Source organism: Corythoichthys intestinalis, chromosome 6, assembly GCF_030265065.1.
Source record: "Corythoichthys intestinalis isolate RoL2023-P3 chromosome 6, ASM3026506v1, whole genome shotgun sequence".
NCBI classification, from domain to species: domain Eukaryota; kingdom Metazoa; phylum Chordata; class Actinopteri; order Syngnathiformes; family Syngnathidae; genus Corythoichthys; species Corythoichthys intestinalis.
Genome location: NC_080400.1, coordinates 17,955,085 through 17,979,200, shown reverse-complemented (window position 1 = coordinate 17,979,200; position 24,116 = coordinate 17,955,085). Strand labels below are relative to the sequence as shown.

Below are 24,116 nucleotides of genomic sequence, written 5' to 3'. Positions count from 1 at the left end.
AACACTTCTACGAGCCTACGTTCTTTGTTAATGTTAATATCTACAGAGGCAACGCCTGTATGCATAATCTTTTGTGTTGTTGTTGTTGTGTTTCCACTCGCGATCGGACACTTAAATCCAGTTGTGTAGTGGTTTGAACGATGTGCTAATGCTAGCGAACGAATGCTAACCATACTGTTATTAGCAGCTAATCATCGCTGATTTACGTTGATGCAAACCTGTTTGTTATTGGGGACGAAATTGATTTGTTTCATTTCTATTTTTAGTTTCACTCTTCAAGTGATGGTTGAATAAAGTCAGCAAATTATACCAACGTCTTCTGTATCGTCATTTCGGAGTTTAGCTAGCTGTATAGCTGTCTCGGTGAGGACAGTGCAGTCTATTCCCTCCCGATGCAGTTATCTCCACCTTGCAAGGACTGCAAGTCGCTTTGTTGTAATTTTTCCTCGTGAAGTGAAGACACACTTTTGAGCGTTTGAACCTACGTGCTGTCATTGTTATGTTTATGGCTGCAATGCTCGTGCTTACCCATCGTAACCTTTCATTTTCACAGTCTTTCCTGGTGAAGTGTAGTCCAACTTTGGAGCGAGTGGTTCTTGGCGCCATGCTAGTTTGATGCGTCTGGACAACAAGACACGTCACGACGCAATACGCGTCTTTAGGAATCGTTAAAGGGATCGTTAAGGCTTTTTCATTGTGATGTCGAGGCCTCGAAACACTCGGAACCGGTTCCGAATTGGAATCGGATTTCGATTCCCATCCCTAGTCACAACACTCTTCCCTCCTTCCCAGTCCTGCTCTTCTCTCTCCGTGTCTCTGACTTTTCTCGCATTTTTCAACCAACGTCGTAACGCATAGTAACGCAAATCGTCTCATTGCCGAACCGGTGACAAAATCCGAACGGAGGGAAAAAAAACATGCACGAAAACGTACAGATTTTGAACGTACGGTGTACACATTTAAAAATCATTGCTCACTTGTACAAATTACGCCGAAACCGTACAACTTGACAGGTATGTTTAACTCATTGGACGCCGTTGTAGGGGGCTAGACATTCAATCCATTTTGACTCAGAATGCTGGCCGCAGTGTTTTTTGGCAACCCTTATTATTTTTGTCTTTGTCGAAATCTAGTTTTAATCGGCAGTTACTCGAAATTTAGTCTAAAGATTTAGTCGAAAAATAAAGGTTTCCAACATTTTGGAATGAACATACACAGACGAGCACATACAGTATTGTAGCATCTACAAGGATGACGTCTAATGCACACTCAGCAGGAAAAGCAGTACATTATTTTCAAATAAACCCATCCAGAAGCCGGACAAAAGTATTGGCACCCTCAGCCTAACACTTGGTAGCACAACCGTTAGACAAAATAACTGCGAACAACCGCTTTCGGTATACATCAATGAGATTCTTACAATGGTCTGCTGGAATTTTAGACCATCCTTCTTTGGCCAACTGCTCAGGGTCTCTGAGATTTGAAGGATGCCTTCTCCATACTGCCATTTTCAGATCTCTCCACAGGTGTTGTATGTGATTCAGGTCTGGACTCATTGTTGGCCACTTCAGAAGTCTCCAGTGCTTTCTCTTAAACAATTTTCTAATTCTTTTTGAAATGTGTTCTGGGTCATTGTCCTGCTGGAAGACCCATGACCTCTGAGGGAGACCTAGTTTTCTCACACTGGGCCCTACATTATGCTGCAAAATTTCTTGGTAGTCTTCAGATTTCATGATGCCATGCACTCGGTCAAGCAGTCCAGTGCCAGAGGTAGCAAAGCAACCCCAAAACATTGGGGAACCTCCGCCATGTTTGACTGTGGGGACCGTGTTCTTTTCTTTGAAGGCCTCATTTTTTTCCTGGAAACTCTATGTTGATGCCTTTTCCCTAAAAGCTCTACTTTTGTCTCATCTGACCAGAGAACATTCTTCGAAACGTTTTTGGCTTTCTCAGGTAAGTTTTGGCAAACTCCAGCCTGGCTTTTTTATGTCTCTGGGTCAGAAGTGGAAAATTTTGTGCAAAATGATAATGATTTATGTTTATTGCAAGCACAATAAATGAAGGTATTACTACCAAAGCGTTTGTAATAGCAATCATTTTCTGGGAGAAATTGAGCATTAACTGACAGAATTGCAGGGGTGCCAATACTTTTGCCCAGCAGTGTATGACAGAAACTATGTTACATTTTCGTCTCGTTACGGTCTCGTCAGACAAAAACTGGCATTCGTCTTAGTATATTTTAGTCTCGCAAGCCACATTTTTCACTCGTCGTTGTCATGAAAAAATTGTTCGTCCACAAAATATTTTCGTTATTGTCATTGTTCGCAAAAACAATGCCTGGCATCAATCATTCGCTGCCAGCTGCCCACCCAGACTCCTCCTCCTGTATTTCTAGCGCCCCCTCCAATAAGTTGAGTTTGACAACACTGACATATTGTTTATACCTCCTGTTTTCATTCAAATGTTTTTTGCTGCGTCATATTTGCACTCCAGCAGCCACATGACCTTCAGAAGCATACCGGGCTTTTCATATATCATGGCTCTCATCCGCTGTAGCGCCGAAAACCCAGCGGCCGGTTGTCGTCTAGCCTTCCGCCCGGTGATTTATAATGACTTGGTCGCACCGAGCTGTTACTCAGCGAGCCCCTAGGTGCGGTCGCCGCCTTCGATTGCATCCTGAATGCACAAACAATCTAGAAATGTGGCCAGTTCTCTCCAAGCACAAGTGGAATTTTTTCTCATTATACATTCCTCACTAGCATTTTGCATTTGCAGTAAAAGTTATTTTGTTTGGATTTTGTTTTCAGGGTGTGACATACTGCGGTGAGAGTTCAGCCAGCAGTCTGACTATGGCCAACGTCCCGTGGCACCAGGAAGTGGTTGCCTTTGTGCAGCAGCTGGTCGACATGCTGCCAGACTACGAAATCGCCTGCGAACATGAACACTCTAACTGCCTGCTCATTGCGCACAACAAGGTAACGCCGCACACATGTAGAAAATTCTAACCCTACTGTCTTTTCGGTTCCTATGCTGCCTTATTTTGTTTTGTTTGCTGCTGTCCGGTTTTGTTTTTTCATGTTGTCTAGCTCACGTGTCAAACCCGAGGCTTAGGGCCACATCCGGCCCACCACATCTATTTGTCTGGCCCGCAAAAGTACCGTCATTTACGGACTATAAGGCGCACCTGACTATAAACCGCATCCCACCATATTTGACACGCATTTGTTCATCGATAAGCCGCACTGGACTATAAACCGCAGCTGTCCTCACCGTATTATGGGATATTGACATCAAAAGATATTAACCGGTAATACTTTATTTGACAGCGGCATCTTACGACTGTCATGAGACCAAATGAACCACCATGAGACTTTGTACCAATTGGCTGCAAAGCTTCAAGAAGCTTCGTTTGGCCATCACTGCTCCTTTGGGGGAGACAGTCAACCTCTGCTGCCGCCTGTTGTCAACACTGTTGTTGTCCAACATGCCTCCTAGCATGTATTACAGCGCTGAAGATGTAAATAACATTTAAAATTCATGCTCTGTGCTAATTATTTCTTCTGTTGCTGTTCCAGTTGTTTCATTAAGTGCTAGTTATGGTATTTGGTAACACTTTATTTGACAGTGGCACCACAAGACTGTCATTAGACAATCATAACTATGACATGACACTGTCATGAGCATTAATGAATGCTTATAACAGTTGTCATTTAGTATTAGCCGACAAATTATCTAACTTTTGAATGGCTGTCAAAAGATCCAAGCTGGACATTAATGGAGTTAGTGACAAAATTTGCCCGATAATAAAGACAATTCTTACCAGGTGTGTGTTTTATAGTGGGCAGGGCAGCTTTAAACCACCCATCAGCGATTGGGCACACACCTGAATTAAATTGTTTGGTAAAAATTGGTTTCAATTGCTCTTTCAGTCTCTTTAGGCAAAGGGTTCACTTATTTTTTCCGCCATATGTCCTTATTTGCATACTAACGTCATTAAAATATGAAAACCTATAAAGGTTTGGGTGATTATAGTTAAAGCAGTTGCTGTATTTTCATCTGTGTGATTTTGATAAAGTTCAGATCACATTTGATGATTCAATGCAGAAATGTGTGAAATTCCAAAAGGTTAAGATACTTTTTCATAGCACTGTAGTTGTTGCCTGGTACACCAGACTCACCGCTGTTCCAGCTATTGAGTCTGGCCACCATTCACGCGGATACAATTTCCAGGGCGGAGCAAGCCACAGCAAACAGACAGCGGAGTGGACCAATCAGCGACGGGCAGACGTGACGTTAGTAAAATGACGAGGGAAGGACGAGGGACTTGCGCGCGGAAGTAAACATACGAAGAGAGCGGAGTTTATTCAACATGGCTAGCGCGAGACAGACTGTTGTCAATGACTCGTGTCGATGTGTTTTTGGTAATTTAAAACGGATTTTACCAAGGATTGGAACATATTCTCGGCTCTCCCGTTCACCATCTGTGTTGTTGCGGGGACGACTTTCGACGCGCAAGAGTGACGTTGCTCGTTAAGAACACGTCACGCAAATAAACGAATCTGATTTGTCGATTGATTTTGTACCTGCTCGAGAGGCCGTTAATGGGCTGGTTTCCAGACTATACTCTCAGTGTTTGAAAAATACAGGGAGAATAGTCTGGCAGGGCCAGGCAACTGTAGTTGTCGATTCATGTCATAATAATAATAATAATAAAAATATTTAAATGGTGTTATACTTATATAGCGCTTTTCCACCTTTCAAGGCACTCAAAGCGCTTTACACTACATCGCCATATACCTACTGGTGACGCAGCACCAGGAGCAATGTGGGGTTCAGTATCTTGTTCAAGGATACTTAGGCGAGTTCATCAGGGCAGAGAATTGAACAACTACTCTACCACTGAGCCACGCCATCCCCATTTACAAAAAACGCCAATGTGAGGGCTCTCACTGATGTTTGAATTTCGAATGGTGAGTCATTGTCTTGGCACACAAGTTCAAACAGTATCAATATTAGAATGTTCAAAGTATTGTTGTCTTTTTGTGTTGTTTTAATTTTGGGCACCACCTGCAGATGTGATTCTGTAGCACTGCGTGTGCCCTGGGATCCTGCTGGGAGGCTACACACACACACTTACTCTCTCACTTGCTCAACTAAACTCAACTCTCCATCACAAACACACACACACACACACTTACTTTCATTCACGCTCACCTACTCTCACTCAGACTTTATTTGTGTTATACTTTACTCATTCTTTTTCAGTCAGACACACACACTATTACACACAATCCATATTCCATCCCCCGTCGTCTTTCCCCCCCTGTGCTTAGGTGACCATTTGTGCTACAGCTTCAGACTTTGCTTCATTTGCACCTCCTCCTCGCCCACGCCTGTCAGCGTTTCCTAATATACCGGTACTTGTGCACAGAGTCGCTCTCTCGCTCGCTCTCTCTTTTTTTGCACTTGTGGCCCAGATTGTTGGGTTGCGGCGTGACGCTGACGCTTTCTCCAGCAGACGTGCTAAGTCAGAGATCTCACTGTTGTCTTCCTTTCAAAATAGATGCTTCATTCTTATTGAGGGGGCAACATTGTCACTAGGCATGTGCCATATACTGGTTTCACGGTATACCGTGGTATGAAAACGTCAAATTTTCAAAACCGCAAAAATTTTCCGTCATACCGTCCCTAAGGTTATTTCTTATGTCCCAAAAATGCATGAAGAAGTCCCTCGCTTGCAGCTGCAAGGCTCAACCCTCCCCTACCGATTGTTGCTCAGTGTCAATGAGTCAGCTGTGCTACACGATGGCTGGAGGAGGTAAGACTCCTGAACTTTTTCCCCCATGGAAGAAAATGAAATCGCTGTTATGGGAATACTTCGGCTACAGAAAAGTTACAGACGGCCATAGCTTAGAGGAGGAGGGTCGACCAACATGTAAAACATGTTTGCGGAGGGTGGCTGCCGAGGAGGCAATACCTCCAATATGATTTCACATTTATATCAAATTAAAGGTTAGTAAACACTGTCATGAACGTTTCCCACCAGCTGAGAGAGTTAACGTCAACATGTTTAGTGTGCCTAGCAGTGGTAAAACGTGTGTTTTTTCTTCTCTCTCTGGCAACTCTGTGTTAAGAGTGTGTATAACGTAAAACATGATACGAGTCATGCACACATGCTTTTAGGGAAAATATTTCAATGAATTGTGTTCTGTTAGTAATATTTATATATTATTATATAAATATATTATATATACATATATATATAATATTAATATATTAAGCTGTGGTTGTGGCTCACCTAAAGAACTGCATTAATTTTAATTTTATTCAGAATATTTTGTTATTATTTTTTTTTTAATTCTAACTTAACAATTAGGGCTGTCCCAAACGACTAATTTCCTCCCGATTAGTCAGCCGACTATTTTTACGATTAGTCGACTAATATAATTTTTAAATTTTTTTTATTTTTTTAACTTCTGTAATAATGATTTTTTTGTTCAAGCTTATTAATTCACAAAAAACATTTTGGAACACCTTAATTCTTTATTAACGTATAAATAAATAACATAAATACCAATAATAAATCACAAACAATGAGGTCAAATGCTCCTGGCATTAACCAGAGCAAAAAAATGTAAACGGAAACACTGTGACTTCACCTCTTTAACAGGAGTCAAAACAATTCTTACTCTTTTTGTGGTATGCCATCGTCTATATATTTCTAAATGTTAAAATGAATTGCAATGTCCCGGACAACCATTTTCAGAATACTTTGTGTGAGTTCAGATGCTTTTTCTGGTGTGCATTCCGCATTTTTGGTGATGGGAAAAACTGTTCAACTTTTGTTTGTTTTAACCTGAAAATAAATAAAGTAGAGGGCACACTGAAATATTACCACAATTATTTTGAATGAAAGGCACACATACCCACAGTAACAAAAAATAAATATATAGTATTAATTTTATAGTATACTACAAAATGTAAAACTTTACAATATTAAATAACTAATATCAGTGCAGTCATGGATTACAGTAAGCAGGCCAGTGGTGTTTCCATATATATTTTTATTATATTATGTATATACAGGATATATGTATATATTTTCCCCAAGTGGGAGCTTCCATGATCCTAAAAAATTTAACAATAATTTAAAAAAATATATAATTATATTAATTATTTTATTAAATAAAAATGCACAATGATACGACGCACATAAAGGCAAGTTCCATTTAAAAAATCGTTAGAAAGTTGTATGGACTTACAATCCGCTAGCTTGTTGTCTTCAAAAATTACACTTGGGTGACGGCGCTTCAAGTGTTCGTTCATAGCCGACGTGCTCCCGTGGTATGAGCTCAGCTTAGCAAAGAGTGCACAAAGTGGAACCCTCCATATTTTTTCCTTGAAATAATTCCAGGCTCTGGCTATTCTGGTCCGCTTTTTTGGCTTTATGCCGCTTTCACGTGTTACCTACTCTGCTCTTTTTGGAAATTGGCGGTGTTTTTAACTCCTCACCGCCGATTCACTTGGCTCGTTGTCGTCGGTTCGTCTGGGTTCGTCCGATTTCCTCCTCAGGAAGGCGGCGGCGTGCATAAAAGCTCCGAGAGGCGTCGGATGGCTCTTTAAGGATACTTTTATTGACCAAAACAAAAACGTGAGGGATGAAGCCAGTCAACTCGGCGCTACCTGCGCACTTTTCCAACTCACCGATTTCGCTCCCTCTCTCTCGCTCGCTCGCCCACTTTCTTCCTCTTTGCTCAATCTGACAACGCCAGTCACATTAAAATAACAGCGGCACCCTTGGGGGTGCCAGTAACAACCGCTTGTATCGCGAGCGCCCGCCATTCTAAACTTTATCCGCATGTTTTTTTTTTTTTTGAACCCGTCATTACCCATCGACGGTATGTTTTGCCCATCGACGCATTTACGTCATCGATGACGTCGACAACGACGACTAGTCGGGACAGCTCTTTTAGCAATATACTTATGTTCCAATTTGCTCATATGTTTTGAAAAATAAAAATCCTGTTCAATGCAAAAAACTTTTTTTTTTTCTTTCTTTTTTTCAAACCCAGATTTCTCAAAGTAACACATCTTTTTGAGCTGTAATTGCAATACCGTGATACTGTGATATTTTGGCTTAAAGTTATCATACAGTCAGAATATCGTACTGGCACTAGAGCAGGGCGGCAAACCGAAAATTCACCGTTACCGAAATTCTTCACGATGACCGACATAATTTTGACCATGTCGGCAAATTCGGTAATTTAATAAAACAAGAAAACATAGTCTTTTCATCCTGCTTTGACTCTGTGTTGTTCGGCTACGTTCATTCACCTTTAAGAAAGCAGTCAGTGTGGCTAACGCTACAAGCAAACGTGATGGAGTGTGGCTTAAGGGAGGTTCGCCAAACTTTCATCCGACATTAAGTAGACTCTTGGCGGCATCCAGACGGGCTTTCACCCGCTGTCCTTCCTTGTTCTCACGATTTCCGGAGAGGGTGCTTTCAGTGCTTTCTCCTGGCAGCCAGGCCACAGGCGAACTCTAACGCCTAATGCTGGCAGTTAACGCTACAAATGAACGTGATGGAGTTGGATAGCGGCTCTAACCTTGTCGAAATGGCTGAACTTAATCAGTGAGTGGATTGGGCACCGACTACATCTAGCAATTAATATGTCGCATTATTTTGTATCTCTGTCTGTGTGTGATTTCTCTGATAGCTTTTGTGATGGTAAAGCATTCAGCATAAAGTACAATCCAACAGTGAAACTTATAATATGACCGTTTAATGGCCCCAGCTATTTTTCCGTATGTGCTTAATTCTGTGTCATTACTGCCATCATGAAATCTTAAATGTTTCATTTGCAGAACATCAATATAGCTCGAATGTGGCTTTAACGTGTGTTTGTGTCTGTGTGGGGGTTCATGTCTGCTTGCATATATTAAAAAATGCACTGGGGGAAAAAAACCTAAAACCTTGAACTAAATACTTTGTTGAGTAATTATGTCACAGCAGCCATTAACAATAAGTTGTCTTTTTGAAGTGTACTGTTCAAACTGTAAGTCATTTGTGTTACAATGACATGTTTGCACAGGCATATTTATTTTGACAATGTACATTGTTCAAGCCATACAAGCTGTTATAAATGTTCATACTTGAATTCTTATTGTTCACAATACATTTTTATATACTTAATGTTTAGACTGCATTTACAGTTTTTAAATATATTAAATTGAAAGCTGGTAAATAAATCAACGAGAAACGATTAATCTGTATTTCATGCATTGATTCAGATTTTCAAATTATATAACAGGCCGCTTGGGCAAATTTATCGTCATTTATCTTTATCGAGGTAAATCTGCTCAATTTACCGTGATACGTGCTTAAGGCCATATCGCTCAGCCCTAACTGGCACATGCCTAATTGTCACCCTCTCCACCACAAAATCTTTGGATTTACTAATTTCTATCTATGTTTTAATCATAAGTAATTAACTCTTTATATAGCACTCAGTGAACTTATTGGCGCTTTTGACTCGGTGAGGCTCTCCCAGTCAAAATGGTTTGGATGTCAAACACCATTAACTTATTTTTTTTAAATAAAAGTAATTCATTAGATCAATTACATTGGGGAAAATAAGTATTTAGTCAACCACTAATTGTGCAAGTTCCCCCACTTGAAAATATTAGAGAGGCCTGTAATTGTCAACATGGTTATACCTAAACCATGAGAGACAGAATGTGGAAAAAAAATCCAGAAAATTACATTACCAAAAGTTCATCTCAATACTTTGTTTTGTACCCTTTGTTGGCAATAACGGAGGCCAAACATTTTCTGTAACTCTTCGCAAGCTTTTCACACACTGTTGCTGGTATTTTGGCCCATTCCTCCATGCAGATCTCCTCTAGAGCAGTGATGTTTTGGGGCTGTCGTTGGGCAACACGGACTTTCAACTCCCTCAACAGATTGTCTATGGGGTTGAGATCTGGAGACTGGCTAGGCCACTCCAGGACCTTGAAATGCTTCTTACGAAGCCACTCCTTTGTTGCCCTGGCTGTGTGTTTGGGCTCATTGTCATGCTGAAAGACCCAGCCACATCTCATCTTCAATGCCCTTGCTGATGGAAGGAGCTTTTCACTCAAAATCTCTCGATTCATGGCCCCATTCATTCTTTCCTTTACACAGATCAGTCGCCCTAGTCCCTTTGCAGAAAAACAGCCCTAACGCATGATGTTTCCACCCCCATGCTTCACAGTGGGTATGGTGTTCTTCGGATGCAATTCAGTATTCTTTCTCCTCCAAACACGGGAACCTGTGTTTCTACAAAAAAAGTTCTATTTTGGTTTCATCTGACCATAACAAATTCTCCCAGTCCTCTTCTGGATCATCCAAATGCTCTCTAGCGAACCGCAGACGGGCCTAGACGTATACTATCATCAGCAGGGGGCCACGTCTGGCAGTGCAGGATTTGAGTCCCTGGCGGCGCATTGTGTTACTGATAGTAGCCGTTGTAACTGTGGTCCTAGCTCTCTGTAGGTCATTCATTAGGTCCCCCCGTGTGGTTCTGGGATTTTTGCTCACCGTTCTTGTCATCATTTTGACGCCATGGGGTGAGATCTTGCATGGAGCCCCAGATCAAGGGAGATTATCAGTGGTCTTGTATGTCTTTCATTTTCTAATAATTGCTCCCACAGTTGATTTGTTTACACCAATCGTTTTACCTATTGCAGATTCAGTCTTCCCAGCCTGGTGCAGGTGTACAATTTTGTCTCTAGTGTCCTTCGACAGCTCTTTGGTCTTGGCCATAGTGGAGTTTGGAGTGTGACTGACTGATATTGTGGACAGGTGTCTTTTATTCCGATAATGAGTTAAAACAGGTGCCATTAATACAGGTAATGAGTGGAGCCTCGTTAGACCTCGTTAGAAGAAGTTAGACCTCTTTGACAGCCAGATATCTTGCTTCTCTGTAGGTGACCAAATACTTATTTTCCACTCTAATTTGGAAATATTTTTTTAAAAAATCAAACAATGTGATTTCTGTTTTTTTCCCACATTCTGTCTTTCATGGTTCAGGTTTACCCATGTTGACAATTACAGGCCTCTCTAATCTTTTCAAGTATGAGAACTTGCACAATGTGTGGTTGACTAAATACTTATTTGCCCCACTGTAATGTAGCCCTATTGTATGTAGAACACTCAACTTGGAGAAAAAAACCTGAGACGACAAATATGTGCATGTCAGATTTCTTCACATTGACATTGCCAACTAGTGGCCTGGCATGCATATCACACGTCACTGTTGCTACACTAAATACACACACACACATAACCCTACACCAGTGACAGATGCTGATCTTTCAATGAGGGGAAGCTCAAAGTTTGTCTGCCTGTGAGTGCTTTGCGAAGGGGCTCAGCGGCACCCGCTGCTCAGTAGGAAAGAAACTAGAGTTCCAGAAGTCAAGTATCCAAACACAAGCAGCTAGAAGTTAAAAAAAAAAAATGGAAGCTAAATTTTTTTGCTAGTCGTTTCTAACAAAGCAAGTGTCGCTAGGCCTCCGGTTCAACTCAGAACAACGGAATGAAAATTGAAAAATTCCTCCTGCAGATGTTAATATGACAGGATCACTGATTCGCTAATTTCGCCGTCAATCGAAAGGGATTCAGCCTAAGACAGATCCAGTCATCATGGAGAGAAGCAGGGGCCAGCCAAGCACTGCCCACTGCCCATAGAACACCCACCTCCAACCCCCAGAGACGCACAGCTACCAATGGGTTGGATAAACCCAGCCTTTAGCCAATTACTCGTCTCGTTTCGCAGTAGTAGAACAATGCACTCTCAATCCTGGAGATGCACAGCGTCCACATTGTTTAAAGGACTGTGAAACTGCGTGAATGAATGAAAAGCAAGCCCCTTTGTTATCAATGATAGGAGCTAATTCTGAGCACAAGTTGAGCGCGTTATAGCGCATATTTAATCAATGACATGTACACACAACAGTAAACATTTGAGCACTTATTTTATGACATTTTGGGGGAAGCTCATCTTCCCCTGCAGTCTTAGAGCAATCGCCACTGCCCTACACACACATAGAGAGACGCATTGACACGAGTGTTGTGTGCTCTTACGTTGTTTGTTGTTCAATGTTCTGCCCTACAAACTCAAAAGAGCTTTCAGCTCACTTCCAATGAATGAATGGGACCCAATGAAACGGAACCACCACAGCTGGATGGTCTACCACATATTCTTTACGTTATCCACATGTTCACTAGCGCTACGTGTGACATGTGGAGCGCAAAGTGGAAATTCAGTAGGCACTTCATTAGGTACACCTGAACCCTACATATAATGGGAAAGCTGTGACGATGATGTGTCCTGCATGAATAGCATTGTAATTGTGTTCTTTATTTGAAACTGCTGGGGTCAAAATTATCCTGTCCTGTTTTGTTCTGACCTTTCTCGTCTTGATGTCTTATCCTGTTCTGTCCTTTACAGTCTGTTTTGTAGTGTCTTGACGTTTCTTATCATGTCATCTTTTATGTTTTTGTGTCATCGGTGTCATGTCCTTTCCTATTTTATCTTGTCATGTTACTGTCATCACCTCAATTTTGAAAAAAGGCACATGAAAAGCAAACATTTTTCCTTTTTTTGGGGGGTGGGGGGGTTGAATGTGTCCCAACAAAAATTGGGGAACTGAATTCGCTTCGGTTTCCTGATTCATAACTGGTAATAAATTCATAATAGTCCCGTCGTAACCAAATTTGCATTTGAAAGCATATTCAAAGCTTTGAGACATACAAACACACCCCCACGCTGCAGCATCTACTTTATAGCTCGCATGACTCTTAAAGCCTCACAAGAATTTGCAGGAAAGGTACCCAAAGCATTGTTGTTTTTGTCAACAATGACATTAACGAAAATTTTATGTTTTCATGTCGATGACGTTACGATGACAAGCTAAAAACGTGGCTTGGGAGACTAGAACATAACGAGAGGAATGGGAGTTTTCGTCTCACGAGACGACAACGAGACGAAAATGCGACATAGTTTCTGTTTTACACTGCTGGCCAAAAGTATTGGCACCCCTGCAATTCCGTCAGATAATGCTCAATTTCTCCCAGAAAATGATTGCAATTACAAATGCTTTGGTATTAATATCTTCATTTATTTTGCTTGCAATGAAAAAACACAAATAGGAATGGGGAAAAAAATCAGTCATTATCATTTTATACAAAACTCCAAAAATGGGCTGGACAAAAGTATTGGCACTCTCAGCCTAATACTTGGTAGCACAACCTTTAGACGAAATAACTGCGAACAACCGCTTCCGGTATCCATCAATGACATTCTTACAATGCTCTGCTGGAATTTCAGACCATTCCTTTTTTGGCCAACTGCTCCAGGTCTCTGAGATTTGGAGGGTACCTCCTCCAAACTGCAATTTTCAGATCTCTCCACAGGTGTTCTATGGGATTCAGGTCTGGACTCATTGCTGGCCACTTTAGACATCTCCAGTGTTGTCTCTCAAAACATTTTCCAGTGCCTCTTGAAGTGTGTTCTGGGTCATTATCCTGCTGGAAGACCCATGACCTCTGAGGGAGACCAAGCTTTCTCACACTGAGCCCTACATTATGCTTCAAAATTTGTTGGTAGTCTTCAGACTTCATAATGCCACGCACACGGTCAAGCAGTCCAGTGTCAGAGATAGCAAAGCAACCCCAAAACATCAGGAAACCTCCGCCATGTTTGACTGCAGGGGACAGTGTTCTTTTCTTTGAAGGCCTTGTTTTTTTTTCATGTAAACTCTATGTTGATGCCTTTTCCCAAAAATATCTACTTTTGTCTCATCTGACCAGAGACCTTTCTTCCAAAATGTTTTTAATGTCTCTTGATCAGTAGTAGGGTAAGTAGGTAGGGTCTTCCTGGGTATCTTACCATAGAGTCCCTTTTCATTCAGACGCCGGAGGACAGTACGGGTGACACTGTTGTACCTACGGACAGTTTGAACTTGTTTGGATGTCAGTCGACGTTCTTTATCCAGCATCCGCACAATCTTTCATTGAAATCTCTCGTCAATTTTTCTTTTCCGTCTACATCTAGGGAGGTTCGCCACAGTACCATAGGCTTTACACTTATTGGTGACACTGCGTACAGTAGACACAGGAACATTCAGGTCTTTGGAGATGGACTTGTCACCTTGAGATTGCCCATGCTTCCTCACAATCTGGCTTCTGAAGTCCTCCGACAGTTCTTTGGTCTTCTCTCTTTTCTTCATGATCAATGCGGTATTTTGTTGCTGGTATTTTGGCCCTTTCCTCCATGCAGATCTCCTCTAGAGCAGTTATGTTTTGGGGCTGTCGTTGGGCAACATGGACTTTCAACTCCATCAACCGATTGTCTATGGGGTTGAGATCTGGAGACTGGCTAGGCCACTCCAGGACCTTGAAATGTTTCTTCCGAAGCCACTCCTTTGTTGCCCTGGCTGTATGTTTGGGATCATTGTCATGCTGAAAGACCCAGCCACGTCTCATCTTCGATGCCCTTGCTGATGGAAGGAGATTTTCACCTAAAATCTCTCGATACATGGCCCCATTCATTCTTTCCTTTACACAGATTAGATGTCCTGGTCCCTTTGCAGAAAAACGGCCCCAAAGTATGATGTTTCGAGACCCATGCTTCACAGTGCGGAAGGTGTACTTCGGATGCAATTCAGTATTCTTTCTCCTCCAAACACGAGAACCTGTGTTTCTACCAAAAAGTTCTATTTTGGTTTCATCTGACCATAACACATTCTCCCAGTCCTCTTCTGGATCATCCAAATGCTCTCTAGCGAACAGCAGACGGGCCTGGACATATACTTTCATCAGCAGGGGGACACGTCTGGCAGTGCAGAATTTGAGTCCCTGGCGGCGCATTGTGTTACTGATAGTAGCCGTTGTAACTGTGGTCCTAGCTCTCTGTAGGTCATTCACTAGGTCCCCCCAGTGTGGTTCTGGGATTTTTGCGCACCGTTCTTGTCATCATTTTGACGCCACGGGGTGAGATCTTGCATGGAGCCCCAGATCGAGGGAGATTATCAGTGGTCTTGTATGTCCTCCATTTTCTAATAATTGCTCCCACAGTTATTTCTTTACACCGAGTGAAGAGTTACAGAAAACGTTTGGCCTCCGTTATTGCCAACAAAGGGTACACAACAAAGTATTAAGATGGAACTTTTGGTATTGACCAAATACTTATTTTTCACCATGATCTACAAATAAATTCTTTAAAAATCAAACAATGTGATTTTCTGTTTTTTTCCCCACATTCTGTCTATCATGGTTGAGGATTACCCATGTTTACAATTACAGGCCTTTCAAATTTTTTCAAGTAGGGACTTGGATATATAGAGAATGAGATTGACGAAATATGTCTTCATTGTCTTTCAGTGTGTCGGTGATCATATGACTGAGATATTTCACCTGACTGCACGACTTAAACACTTGACCTGCCAACTTATTTATTATATTATATATAAAACAAAGATGCAGGCAAATGATGAGAACACAAGAGCTTGCCAACAACAAAAACTAAAGCTTACTCAATAATAATGTATTTTTTTTCTATGACACCTATTCTTTCCATCTTGTAAAGGTTTGAAATTTTCTTTTCTGTCCTATGTATTGCAATTCTTTCAAGCTATATTATGTCTTCTCTCGTGTTATCTCCTTTGTCCTTTACACTTTAAAGATGAATTTTCTCCATTTCATCTCCCCGTAGAATTTGCATGCCAAACTCAATTAGTATTCTGTCCCACACCATCGGCTGGAATCTCCACCAAAAATCAATCAGTAAATTGATTTTTGTACCTCTGATGTTTCGTACGACTTCTGTCACACTTGTTTGAAACCTCCCACCGAGTCAAAAGCGTTCGACTCATGAATACAGATCACATTATAGGATATGTGGAATGTTTGTCCTGTTAGCCTTTAAGCACCTTTAGTGCCTCTGAATCTGGTATTAGTGCATTGTGGGAGAAACGGAAGGTCACTCGCTTACCTGCTTTGCTCAGTTAGCGTACACACATAACAGGTCTGTGTATCAGCCCCCAGGGGGCTCCTTAACAAGATGGATGGTGGCTAGACTGTGAGAGTGGTGATTGATAAGGAGGGCGCACGTCCAGAAGAGAAGGAAGTCTGAAATCTTACCAAAATACAGCGCAACCTTGAAAGTTTCACAACATGTACCGTAATTTTCAGACAGTAATCCGCAACTTTTTCCTCTCTGTTTGAACCCTTCTGCTTTAATATTGGCATATTTATAGATTTTTCCGGCTTCATACATTATTAACACATGTTCTCGTTAAAAATAAAATGTACATTTTCAATCACACCAGTTTGCGTAGTGGCCCGGCGCATTATGATGGCATTGCTCTTTGAGGTGCGTTCAAAGTCTACCAACTAGCTACTGTAGGTGATGATCTCAAACAAAAACATACCTTACATTGGTCTTAACAGGGAGCAGCTGGATTCAGCTATGTTATACGAGCTATGGTATATTCACTGTTACCACTAGAGGATTGTTTATCCACTCATATCAATAAAACTAAATGCAAACACTTTCAAAACAAACCATTACAGCAGCAGAATTTGATTCGAAGCTTTTTTTTCTCGTTTAAATACTTGAGTTAATCGATTAATCGTTGCAGCACCAGTCCAATTCATTCAAATTGGGTGGACTGGCTGTGAATGCTCATCTTTTAGTGTCATTGCTGGCGCTGCTAACCCTCCCAGTCAAAATGGGTTGAACATCTAACGCTGTCAATGACAGCCAGAGACATAAATGAGCACCCGCTAAAGGGTTAAATTTTGTCATCGACTTTACTATCGGTTGACGGGGGGGCCTATTTTCAAAAACTTCAAATTCAAATATTTTCAAAACCAAAGCAGCTAGCAACCTAAAACCAAAACAAACACCTCCCTTAGGCATATATGAATCTTCATGAGCAGTGGCATCAGAAATTTTGAAGTCTTTCCCTAATAAAATGCAGATTATTTTTTATATAATATAACAAAACTTAAAATGCTATAAAATTCTCAAATTTTACGCTAGATCCAGAAAAATCAGCAAATGTAGATCTTATCATCAATATTTTCAGGATCAATAGCAATATTTAACATACCATATGTTTTTGCCCATAGTAGCAACTTAATTTTTTTTTTATTTACTGCAATTTTGACATACATTTTCAACAGCTAATAAATCACTCAATTTTCACATCAGAAACTTAATACTTGAGAAAAGCATGCAGAATCATCTTAATTCTACTCATCAAAAACAAATTTTGCATTTTTCTATGTACAATCCCAACTTTAGGTTGAATTCTGATGTCACTATTGTCTCAGCACATCTTGCCGGCTATCTGGCCCTCGTTTGTAAATTAAAATGTTCCATAAAATAAAACCTAGCCGAATTTTTTTTGTGTGGATGCAAAATGTCTAAATTACTCGTTTTTTTGCTTAAATAAGTCAGTTGGCTGAAAATAATCTGACCATTTGAATGTAAAGTTACGCTGCTGTGTATGGATACAAACTCCAACATGGCGGCCATCACAAAACAAGGGCTTTATTATTTGAAAATTCTTGTAAATGAATGCGTAAATCCTAGAATTTCCATAGATATCAACATAAAACAGTCTAGATTCTTGGTTAAACGCAAAAAACGGGCAGTTATCATTCATTGTATGTACCGTATTGGCCCGAATATAAGACGGTGTTTTTTTTTTTTTTTTCATTGAAATAACACTGAAAAAGAGGGGGTCATCTTATATTCGCGGTCTAGACATTATACCCATTCACGACGCTAGATGGCGCCAAATATCATTGAAGCGATGTTCTGTCATGACAGATCTCAGCTACTCTCCCCATTCACGACGCTAGATGGCGCCAGATATCATTGAAGCGATGTTCGGTCATGATAATGATAGATCTCAGCTACTCTTTTTAGTTTAACCAGTTTGCATTATTTTATTGCAATGTTTTTCCTAATTCAAATTTGTTTTAAGACTACAGCTACAGTTAGACTTCACTTTGATGGTTAATTCAGTTATTGCAATTTTGTTGTTTTATCACAATAGATTGGTTTATTTACATTTCAAAAACCAGAAGCCATTCATTTACGAATGTGATTGCACTTTACTTAACATATTTAAATGTTCAGACATTTTGATTTGAATGAGGCAAAATAACATGCTTTTACTCTCAAATACATTGTTCTAATCATTTGTTTAGGATGTACTGTAATTATTTTCTGTATAAAAATTAATTTGGTGTTCAAAAAGTCTTTTTTCAAAGTTGAGTCTTGAAAAATGGGGGTCGTCTTATAATCAGGGCCGTCTTATATTCGGCCAATACGGTAAATATTTCAAGCTAAAGTTACGCTAATGGTTTCCATTCATTTTTTTCCCCACAACGTTTCAAAGTGCATGAATGGTGCTATTTTATATAATAATTACCTTGAATCCTCGACCAAATCACTCTTGAGACACTCCGGCCTGCTTGTATGCACTAAAACTTTCATCCTATTTCCACCTAAATCCGGCGTTAGAAGGCAGCGTGTGTTTGAGTTTATCGAAGTGAACGCTGCCAAGACGCTCTGCCTAACCCAGCCCCCTACGGGAAGCCATGGCGCAATGTCTGTAGGATCTGTCTCGTCAACTGATCGTGGAGTCTATGATTTTGTGAAATCTGGGCGGTCTGGCTCAGGTGCAGTCTTGTACGGAAATGACAGTATTCCAAAATAATCAAAAACTTAACTTTTTTTTGTTTCTAGTTCAAGGTGGATGGTGATTGGCATACATGGATCGACTATGAGCGATTCCAAGACCTAGCTCGAGCCCACCAGGAGAGCGGGGGCCTCAGCGTCTTCTCTTCGTTGGACTACATGGCGCCGACCCCTAAATGGGCACTTTTCGGAGCTTTCGAGCAGGGTTTTGACCCGGCAGATACCCGCTTCCAGAGACGCAACAAAGGCAAAGACATCTCCGGTTGCTGATTGTATGAGGCTCTCATTTTCTCATTAATGTGCTTCTTTCTTCTTTGGGTGGGGTGGAGGGAGTTTTTCTAATGAACTGACAGAATTTAATCTTGTGAGCGCCTGATGGTGGTTGATTAAATTAAATTGATCCTCTCAGCAGCTTCATTAGAAGCCTTGTTATTGAGCACCCTTGCCACACTCAAGTTAGATCTGGCCCACTACATCTTGCTATTGTCCCAAAATGAAATCTTTTCATTCATTTTTTTTAACGCAAATTTCTCCCATCCTGGTGGTAAAATATTAACCACCTTTACAGATTGACGGTACATTCGCAGTTCGACATTTACAAAATCCGGGGAAACTATCCTGGATTATTTGGTGAAAAGGAATTATGTTGAAGATGGTGTCTCATTGGCCAACATGACTGCAAACCCAAAATAAATGTAAGGTCATTTCAATTTTTTATCATAAAAATACAAAAGGGAAGTTTTTTTTCCAACACAAATTAGTGTTTTTATTTGTAGCATACTTGTCACGTGTCAGCAAGCACCCCCACCCCAATTTTTTTGGGGGGTTTTTCAGTTTTTTTTTTTTCTGAGAAACGATGTGCTGTTTTTCACTACTCGTGTATTTTCCTTTCAAATACAAATTGAATGCACAAGTTGTTTTTGTCTGATTTTTACATGGGAAGATGTGTTATATATACTGTAATTTCCCGAATATAAGGCGCACCCGTGCATAATGCGCACCCCAAATTTACTTGTAAAATTTGGGGAAAATTATTGTACCCGTTTATAATGCGCACCCTAATTTTAGCACCAATAAATAGAAGAATACAAGAAAACAGAGCTCGTGTACAGATACAGAGATGTCATTTTACTGACTGGTGAAACACGGCACAAGCATAGCACATTGGTAGTTCAAAACATTACCGTAAACTGACAATATTTACGGTAATAATATGATTTGACAACTTCTCCAACTTACCAGAATCTAGGAGAAAACAAAACGGATGTGACTTTTCTTTTAAAGGCTGCTGTATAACTTGCTCGTTTCCTCATGATGAATAAATGTTTCTTCCATGGATTGATACGGTAAAACTACTGAACTATTGTTATTTGGGTTTGAGTTTCCCGAGGGACCGATATAGTTGACGGACACAGGAAGTGTGTGTCCTTACATTTGTTATGTTCCGAATTGTGGAGCTGCAATCAACGTCGACTCAAATGAGTTCAAGAAACTAAATTCTGTGCTTTATGAAGAGTGAAAAAAGCAGAATTTAACACAGACGAAATCATTCGGCCGATTAGTGTGAAGTGTTACCGAAACAAAATGGTGACGTCACGTACCGTAATGGTCGGCAACGGGTCGCCGCATACGTTTCTTCAACACAACGTGGCCGTGTCAATGAAAAAAAATCGGTTTATATATATATATGTAATACATATATATTTCTGTCTCCATCCATGTACCCGTTTATAATGCGCACCATGAGTTTACAAGTTGATTTTGGGGAAAAAAAGCGCGTTATATTCGGGAAATTACGGTAACACATATATTCAGCTGCTCATGCAAAGTGTACATGTTACCCTGCTCTGTTTTTTTCTGTCTTTGATTAACAGCAAGCTATGACATGCCGTAGGACTGACCTCGTTTTATTCATCATCATCCTCAGAAATTATTTGTTTCAATGCAGCAGTATTACAAAATATTCCAATTATGTGGGTGTATAACATTTGCACACTTCTTGATTAATTGCATTTTAATCACATAGCGATTAGGAGTGCGACAAAATATCGTGATACTTTGTATCTCAAAGGTTATCGATATACTCATGCCATGAATCAGTATTCACTGCTGGCCAAAAGTATTGGCACCCCTGCAATTCTGTCAGATAATGCTCAATTTCTCTCAGATAATGATTGCAATTACAAATCCTTTGGTAGTAATATCTTCATTTATTTTGCTTGCAATGAAAAACACACAAAAGGGAATGGGGGAAAAAATTCAATCATTATCATTTTACACAAAACTCCAAAAATGGGCCAGACAAAAGTATTGGCACCCTCATCCTAATACTTGGTAGCACAACCTTTAGACGAAATAACTGCGAACAACCGCTTTCGGTATCCATCAGTGAGATTCTTACAATGCTCTGCTGGAATTTTTGACCATTCTTTTTTGGCCAACTGCTCCAGGTCTCTGAGATTTGAAGGGTGCCTTCTCCAAACTGCCATTTTCAGATCTCTCCATTGGCGGTCTATGGGATTCATGTCTGGACTCGTTGCTGGCCACTTTAGAAGTCTCCAGTTCTTTCTCTCAAACCATTTTGAAGAGTGTAAAGGGTCATTGTCCTGCTTGAAGACCCATGACCTCTGAGGTAGACCCAGCTTTCTCACACTAGGCCCTACATTATGCAATAAAATTTGTTGTTAGTCTTCAGACTTCATAATGCCATGCACACGGTCAAGCAGTCCAGTGCCAGAGGTGGCAAAGCAATCCCAAAACATCAGGGAACCTCCGCGATGTTTGACTGTGGGGACCATGTGCTTTTCGTTGAAGGCCTCTGTCAAGTTCAAATACGAATCCTTTGGTAGACATTTATAATATTACCCCAAATAAGAAGAGAAGACACTCAATTTAGTTGAAAAGCTTGCAAGGAGATGGAGGGGAAACTACGGCTTCCGTCATTGTTCTAAAAAAAAAAAATCCTTCTTTACGTATCTTTTTATTTGGGATGGCCCTAGCAACAAGAGAGGTGTCAACCTTAACTGGATGGGGAGCAAAGCAGGCGACACCTCTATTAATTTGGCTATGTGTATGCATGTAGGTCGGATTAATACATGGGTGTCAGCACATTCCAGCAAAGCAAAACTGTCTCTGTTGTTGTCTCTGCACTTGGGAAGGCAAGAGTCTTCAAGACTTATTCAAGAAAAACATTCCTTCTTTGTGAGCACAATGAGCAAAAGCATTTCTTCATTGTGAGCAGCTCTAAGCAAAAGCATTTCTTCATTGCAAGCAGCTATTGATTACAGCAATTATATAATATCCTAATAATTATTCCATCAAATAGGTTTCATAAAGCAATAGCATTTAGCAAGTAATAAAATGCAACAATATGATTTCTTAAATGTCCCAGACAGTTTAGTTTCTCAATGTCTGTGGTTTAAACCAATCAGAATGACAATAATAATAATAATGATACATTTTATGTCTAGAGCGCTTTTCAAACCACACAAAGACGCTTCACAAGAGACATGGAATCACAGTACGATAAAAAGGTATTAAAATGATCAAAGATTAAAAGCGCAATAAAAAAGAAGTAAAAATATAACAGAGCTAGGGGTTATGGTGGGCAAGAAAGAGCGAACAGGTTTGTTTTCAGTCTGGATTTGAAAAGTGATAGAGTAGATATGCTGCGACGATCAGGGGGTAGGGAGCTCCAGAGCTGGTGGGCACACTGACTAAAAGATCTTGAACCAAAGGTGGAGAGGCGGACACGGGGGCGGAAAGGGGAAGAATAGTGGTAGAGCGAAGTGAACGGGTTGGATTGTTCAGATGGAGAAGATCGCAGAGGTAGGGAGGGGCCACGCCATGGAGTGTTTTGAAGGTGATGATGAAGATCTTGTAATGGATTCTTTGTTTGACGGGAAGCCAGTGAAGTTGACGGAGGATGGGAGTGATGTGGTGTGTTGCGGGGGTTCGACTGATGAGGCATGCCGCTGAGTTCTGGAGGAGCTGCACTTTCTGGAGGGACTTGTTGGGGAGACCATAGAGCAGTGAGTTGCAATAATCGAGCCGGGAGGTTATTAGATTACAGATGGCAAGGCAGTTCTATCAAGAGCTAAATATGTCTATCGTTATCAATCACAAAAAATGTCTCTTTACTGCAGTCAATCATGGAACATACTATTAAAGCATTCAATACTTTATTATGAGCCTTCAATGGTAAAAGCAAATAGTTAATAACCATTTAATAATTATCAGCCTCATTTTTTTCCTGTGAACCCTATGTTGATGCTTTTTCCCAAAAAGCTCTACGTTTGTCTCATCTGACCAGAGAACATTCTTCCAAAACGTTTTTGGCTTTCCCAGGTAAGTTTTGGCAAACTTCAGCCTGGCTTTTTTTATGTCTCTGAGTCAGAAGTAGGGTCTTGCTGGGTATCCTACCATAGAGTTCCTTTTCATTCAGGCGCCGATGGATAGCAGATGCCGACGAATAGTGCGGGTTGACACTGCTGTACCTTCGGACTACAGGACAGCTTGAACCTGTTTGGATGTTAGTCGAGGTTCTTTATCCACCATCCGCACAATCTGTCGTTGAAATCTGTCATCAGTTTTCTTTTCGGTCCACATCTAGGGAGGTTAGCCACAGTGCCATGGGCTTTACACTTATTGACGACGCTGCGCACGGTAGACACAGGAACATTCAGGTCCTTGGAGATGGACCCGTAGCCTTGAGATTGACCATGCTTCCTCACAATTTTGCTTCTCAAGTCCTCAGACAGTTCTTTGGTCTTATTTCTTTTCTCCATGCTCAATGTGATACACACAAGGACACAGGGCAGAAGTTGAGTCAACTTTAATCAATTTTAACTGGCTGAACGTGTGATTTAATTATTGCCACCACCTGTTATGTACCACAGGTAAGTAACAGTTGCTGTTAATTACACAAATTAGAGACGCATCACATGATTTTTCAAAGGGTGCCAATACTTTTGTGTCAAATGATAATGACAATGATCCGAAGCACATAGCCAAGCTGACCAAAGAGTGGCTGCGTAAAAAGCATATCAAGGTTCTGGAGTGGCCTAGCCAGTCTCCAGACCTCAATCCACTAGAAAATCTTTGGATGGAGCTGAAACTTCGTGTTTCTCAACGACAGTCCAGAAACCTGACAGATCTGAAGAAGATTTGTGTGGAAAATGGTCCAAAATCCTTGTTTCCATATGTGAAAAGCTGGTGAAGAACTACAGAAAGCATCTGACCTCTGGAATTGCAAACAAAGACTTCTGCACTACATAGTAGCACTGATTTTCTCAGGGCTACAAATACTTATGAACTCCAGTATATTACAATAAATTATTGAAAAATCATACAATGTGA

The 24,116-nt window shown here is 40.7% G+C and overlaps 1 protein-coding gene across 1 annotated transcript in view; it reads left to right on the top strand.

Moving 5' to 3' along the window:
- Nucleotides 1–21,784, top strand: part of LOC130917923 (S-adenosyl-L-methionine-dependent tRNA 4-demethylwyosine synthase TYW1-like) — a 105,008-nt gene extending 83,224 nt beyond the window's left edge. Inside the window, exons 15-16 of the mRNA XM_057839703.1 lie at nt 2,808–2,975; nt 18,807–21,784. Of these exons, the coding sequence (XP_057695686.1) occupies nt 2,808–2,975; nt 18,807–19,028 (390 nt within the window). The 3' untranslated portion in view covers nt 19,029–21,784. The remainder of the gene's footprint in view (nt 1–2,807; nt 2,976–18,806) is intronic.
- The last annotated feature ends 2,332 nt before the right edge of the window (nt 21,785–24,116 follow it).